Below are 6,682 nucleotides of genomic sequence, written 5' to 3'. Positions count from 1 at the left end.
CCACTCTCTGTCATGGGTGAGTAAGCACTATGGTGTTCCACGATCCACACTCTCGGCCAGGCTTAAGTCCCCTCACCCCCTGGCCAGGAAGATGACAGGTAAGGGAACCGCCTTGCCGTATGAGGAGGAGGAGGCCATCAAGAAGTGGATCTTGGAGATGAGCACTAAGGAGGGCACACAGGCCTGGCAGACCATAGCCAGGACAGTTCAGGAAGTGCTAAATGAACGAGGGCTTAAAGTGTTCAAGAACAATAACAAGCCAACGTCTGGCTGGCTCCAAGCCTTCCTGAGGCGTCATCCCGAGCTCAGAAAGATACGCATGGTACTGGACGGACAGGCATTGTGGGGACCCACCAAAAAATATGGATAGCAAGGTAAACCTGAAGTAAAAGTTGTGGTCCTGGGCTAGAAGGACGAGGATGAGGAGGATTACCCCAATATATAGAGGAATATACGACAGAAGGAGTCGCTTCTGGACGAGCTGGGATGACGGAATTAATAAAATAAACAAAGCAAAATCCTGAGAAAGATGCATCAAAGTTGAAGCTGAGGGACATCCAGCCAAGTGCAGAAGGCCAAGGATAGCTTTGAGATGCCACCCTTCACAAGGAGGAGCCGCGCGGCCGTTTGAAAAAGCAGAAGACGTTGCACACGCAGGACACAAAAACATCTCTTGGGGAACAGAAATTCTCGTGGACAATAAGGTGATCACCAGTCCTCCACCCCTGCAGGATCTCTCCTCCAAAGTTCAGCAAGCAGCATTACTCAGATTCGTAGACAGTGTTCTTTCTAGGTTTTGAAAGAGATAGTCTTCCCCAGGAGCCGAAGGGATTTCTTCAAAACTAGATAAGTCTGCCAAATCAAAATGGTCTTTCTTTCACGAAGGCCAAGTGATTAACCTGAATGTCTTCGCTCGAGGCATTGTCCATGGTTTGACATGTCCTTTCTCAGAAGCCAAGTGATTCATACCTAGATGTGAGGGTTCATCTCCAGATTCAAGTGGTTTCCTCCCTGGATGTGTGTATCTTTCTCCAGAGCCAAGTGATTCTTGCTCCCGGCTGGAAGGTCCCCCTCTACTCCTGAGTGATTCTTCCATGCTGCAGACAGCTTCCCACTCTGAGCCAGTCTTCCCCAAAATCAGTGGTCCTTCTGCAGCAGTAGTGATTCTGCATGGATGGAATGGTCCTCCAGTGCTAAGTTTCCTTCCCCAAAGTGAATGGCCTTTTCGCGAAAGTTGAGTGACTCGTTACCACAACAAGCCAGTGTACCGCTTAAGATGTGCAATCTTCTCAGTGAGCTGTCAGCGGGCCAGACCTGTAAGTCTACTGAGCCAGTTAAGGCAGAAGTGGGGAAATCAAAGATGGAGTTGGGGAGTAGAAGTGAAGTGAGGATGGAGGTGGAGGGCAAGGAAGCGAAGACGGTTGTTGTAGTAGTGCAAGGAAAGGAAACAGAGCGAGAGATAATGAAAACAAGAAGGAGAAGGAGTGAGGCCAGTACATTTTTTTTTAGAGAAGTGGGAGGAGTTGTAAGAAGCAGCAGGAATAAGACGAGGATACATAGGAAAGAGCAAGCGAGGAGAAGGAAGAAAAAAAAAAGGCAAGAAGGGGGGAGGCGCAAAGTAAAAAAGAAGGAACGCAGAAAAATGGGTAAGGAGAAGGAAGGGAGAGAGTGGAAAGGGGAGGAAAAAAGAGAAAAACAAAAGATGCCTTAGGGCAAAAATTAGCTGAAGTAAGTTTAATAGGAGTTGGGAAGGAAAGGAGGAGCAGCAGTAGGCGTAGGAAAGAAAAAGGGAGTAGGATCAGGAATAGGAAGAGGAGGATCAGCAGAGGCAGGGGTTAGGGTTAGGGAAAGGTTTGGGACAGGGGGAAGGAAGAGGAGTAACTGAAAGGATTAGGAGAGGGAAGTAGGAGAGGGAATCATGGAAGGAGGAGCAGGAGTAAGCGTAGATTAGGAAGAGGGGGAAGGAGTAGCAGGAGTTAGACTAGGAAGAGGGGAAGGGGTCAGAGTTTAGGAAGAGAAGAGGGAAAGAAATGGGACAGAAGGTAGGAATAGTAAGTTTAGAGGAGCCAAGGGGAGAAAAGGGAAAGTAGAAGGAGAAGTTGGAGCAGATGGGGAAGGAGTTGGATTAGGACTAAGAAAAAGTGGTGGGAGGAAGGCCAGTTGTTGGGAAAATAGGAAAAGGAGGAAAGTCTGGGGGTTACTGCCCTAACAACAATGTCATAAGGGTTTCTGAGGCAATGTACCCAAATCCTCAGGTTCATGAGAAGAAGGAGGATCCTGTCAAGTGCATGGCAAAAAAGCCAGGAGGGGGCCTACAAGCTGCTCTTTTTCCAAATCAAGTGGACAAAGACATTCCCCTTCATTTTTCCCAAAGAAAAACTTGAATACTCTTCCATTTAAAATGACTGCCTTTCGGCCATATAACCAAAATTGACTCGGGACAGAGCAGCATACATCGCAGATGCACAAGAGGGACCCCAACCAGAGGCTCGACACGACGTGCAAACAAAGGTCTTCCATGTTCTGGGCAGTAAAGCATACTGGCACACAGACAGAAATTTATGAGTTGGAATTATGCCAGCCATAGCACCAACTGGTTAGTCTTAGTCTCCAGCTCATTAGTGAGGACATTCCCAAGGCCTTCCTAAAGCCCAGTTCCATCAGGAGTCCAGGTCAAGCAGAAGGCTTGAGTCCATTGAAAAAACCTTGGATAATAGTCTCCGTACTGAAGATGCCAGAGTTCTTAAGAGATCTGAAGATCGGCGTTTCTGGTGCAAGAGCCAGACGGACCTGAGGTGGAAAGTATTCTGTCAGAAATCAGTCACAGGTAATAAAAAAGGCAGCTAAGAGAGTCAGAGATGAGGATGTGGAAATAAAAAACCTACAAGAACCAGAATAAGTGGAGAGGCGTCTTCCTGATGAGGCCGCCAAACATCCTGAAAGAGAGGGGGGGGGGGGGGGACCCCCTTTATCAGAACGACGAAAACCATGTTATGCACTTGAATCCATCACAAAACGAGGATAGCCAGCAGAAAAGTCAGTGTGGATGATGTTGCAGGGCTTGAAACAATGTATGGAGGTATACTCAGCTTGTATTGGAAATAGAGGACTTAACCAGTACATACATGTGGATGAATGAAAGACGGCGAGAATGCCAGACGGACCCACTATTTCAACGTGGGAGAAAAAGCAAAAGATGGTCGAAGAAGCTAAAGGCAGAAATGGAGATGTCAAGCCCTGGTAGTAGCCAGAGTGGATGGAAAACCGGGACAGCCGGTACCTCTGTATAGAGTGGATGAGGCAGAAGCCAAGTACTTGTATGTTCCTAGCACCGATGACAATAACGGCAGTCCACTTGCCAGACTGGAGGGTTCTTCCTGGTGCTAGTAATGTGAGGCGGATGAGCTGCTCTAGATAATCTGTGGGAGGATGATGTCAAAATGGAAATAGGTGGACTATGAGGATGTCAAACCCCTCCTGGAATTGGAGGTTGAGAAGTTGGAGCCCAGAGGCAGAGGTCTCAGAACAACAGATCCTCAAACTGTGGCTGCAGTAGTAGAGGGAGTCCAGAGGTGCGCTGTCGGACGACAGAAGAGGAGAATTAAGAAAAAGTGTCCATGCTGTAGTGAGCCAGATATGCAGAGCTACCGATTACGTACAAATGTAGTGAGGCATGGCAGCTTATGGAAGTTATTGTTAACAGACTAGAGAGATTTTAGGTTGATGTAAATCTGTATGGACATTTTTTTTTTTTATTATTAAGATTTTAAAAAATGGAGCTGTAATCATTGTTTGTAATATACAGTGGAATCAAATCCTTCGGATAAAAGTCTTGATCAGAGGGTTATCTTTGAAGATGACAGTGGAATGGGTTGTGTCATTTAAGTAGTTTCTTTAACATTTACAGTGACTTATCACTGTTTGAGAAATTTCCAGTACAAACGTGGTTCCCATTGATTTTTCTTGTTATATATATACTATGTTTTATGCAGTAATGTGTATTTATTTTATGAGTATTGTTATATTATCATATTGGGAGCCTTAAGGTTTTTGTACATTACTGTTAATTGTTTTTTTATTACTGATTTGTATGGCTGCGCTGTACTGTGTCGTACATCTACATAAATGTTGGCCTTATATGAATATTCTTGGCTGGTTTCAAGAAGACGTGCTCCACATACTTTATGTTTTCACACTTCACATAATGCACACACACACACGCAAACGCTCACGCACACGGCACACGCACACGCACACGACACGCACACGCCCCCGCCACACACACACACAAACACACACACACAAAAACACACACACACACACAGACACACACACACACACACACACAAACACATACAATACACATACACATACAATACACATACACATACACATACACATACACATATAGTATACACATTACCGAACATACGCACAGACACAACGTAATACACAGACGTACATACAACATCGTACATACACACAATGTCATACACACGTACATACACATACCACCACATACACACACAGTACACAACACACACACACCACACACACACACACACACACACACACACAACAAACACACACAAACACACACACACACACACAGATACTAATATAATATATATATTATATATATATATATATAGATATATATATTATATTAGGCTATATGGATTTATGTATGGATGTAGGGTGTAATGTAATAATTATATTAGATTATATTAGTATTATATAGACCTAGTATGTACCTATAACTGGGCTACACCTAGAAACTATGCCTAAAAACACAACACATGCACATGCACACACACACAAACGCACACGCGCACGCACGACTCAACGGCACTCACTCACTCATCACGCACGCACTCACGCACGCACGCACCACTCACGCACTCACGCACTCACGCACGCACGCACGCACGCACGCGCTCTCGCTCGCTCTGGCGCGCACGCTCGCACGCGCCGCGCACTATCGCTTCTCTCACGCACCGTCTCTTCGCGCCCGCGCTCACCGCTCGTCTACGCCGCGCGCACGGCGCGTCGCTCACTCCCGCCCACTGCTCTCTGTCTCTCCCCTCTACTCTCCGGCAACTCTCTCACTCTACCTCTCACTCTGTCTCTTCTCTCACCACTCACTCTCTCTCTCGCTCTCTCACTCTCTCTTATCTCACTTCCTCTCCACTCTCTCAGTCTTCTTCTCTCCCTCTCTACTCGCTCTCACTCTCCCTCTCTATCTCGCCACTCTCTCACTCTCTTTCTCGTCCCTTCTTAGGGATAGCACTATAAATATTTGGCTGTGAGCTGTTATCTATGTGAAAAGTAATATTGATTATATAAGATTCAAAAGGACGTCCACCCTTCATTGTGGTGTTCTTTTTGATGCATTTTTATGAAACTTTACCTACTGTATTAATAAGGTTAAAGGTTCCATCTGTGTTTAATTCAACCTTTACTCAGCAAAGGGAGATTGATGGTGAAAACAAATTTATTTTGTCTATTCATAGAGTGAACTTTATTACTCTCGTTGTAATGTATAAAAAGTATGGACTTGAATGATTTGAATTTGAATTAGAAAGAAAACAAAATCTGTATAAATGAGAGTTCATTGAAATTGGATTTACCAATAAGGATAATATTAGGATATGCATGAAACAACATGGTGATCACTATCATAGTCACAATTATATATATATATATAATTATTATATAGATATATATATAATATATCTATAATATATATAGTATATATAGTGATAATGTATATCTATGTATATGTGTATTTAGGTTATGATATATGTAGTATAGGATATATATATAATTTAATATATTATATGTATATTATATATAATATATATATTGATATATTATATGTATATATTATATATTATAATTATATATTCTTTATTATATATATATATAATATAATGATTATATATAGTAATATATATACTGTGTCCCTCTCATTTTTTACCTTAAATGTCCCCAGAGTATTCAAAATATTTGGATCTACTCGGCTTTGATAGGAAAAGCCCTAATCATCACCCTGTGGCAGGATATTTTACCAGGTGGGACGAGCAAGACTATGTTGGGGTCCACTCTGCTAGGGAAGATCTGCCTCCTGGCACCGTTGCCGCTATCCATACCTTGCCCAGGGAAGCCCATATAGACTTCAGCCAAGACTGATGTGTGCATGGAAACAAAACCCATTCAATCACAAGCACCCCCCCCCCCAGTCCCTTGCCCTTGTGGGGGGGGGGTGGCTTAGGAGGTGAGACTAGACACCAAAGCTGGGGATCTCCCTCCTGGGCCTCAGCCACCTAGGCAACTAATTTTCCCATCCGCTTTTTTGTTTCTGTTCTTCCCACCCCACTACTATCCAATTCCTAAGGGTGAGAACGTGCTGAAAGATTGATAAGGCTGACTTTGGCCAGTCCTGAATGCATGAGGGAGGCATGGGCAAACTATTCCCTGTTTTAGTTGTTAGCCATTACCCTAGCAAGGAGAACCCGATGGTTGTACGTTTCTCTCCACAACATACTCTAGGCTTACCATAGCCAAATAATGTAAGATGTATACTTGTAGGGGCAATGAGGCTTGCCCTTCATAAAATAGCCCCACCAACTCAACTCAAACCCCAGGCTCCCTTTGACCACGGTCTGGAACAACTTCAAAC

General features: G+C 44.1%; 1 protein-coding gene across 1 annotated transcript in view; it reads left to right on the top strand.

Annotated features, from left to right (window-relative positions):
• Window positions 1–370, top strand: part of LOC119599195 — an 8,438-nt gene extending 8,068 nt beyond the window's left edge. Inside the window, exon 2 of the mRNA XM_037948939.1 lies at window positions 1–370. This exon is cut by the window's left edge and continues 79 nt beyond it. Within this exon, the coding sequence (XP_037804867.1) occupies window positions 1–370 (370 nt within the window).
• Window positions 371–6,682: the final 6,312 nt, after the last annotated feature.

Source organism: Penaeus monodon, chromosome 42 (genome assembly GCF_015228065.2).
Source record: "Penaeus monodon isolate SGIC_2016 chromosome 42, NSTDA_Pmon_1, whole genome shotgun sequence".
Lineage (NCBI taxonomy): Eukaryota > Metazoa > Arthropoda > Malacostraca > Decapoda > Penaeidae > Penaeus > Penaeus monodon.
The sequence above is the reverse complement of the archived record's forward strand: the minus strand, read 5'-3'. Positions and strand labels throughout refer to the sequence as shown.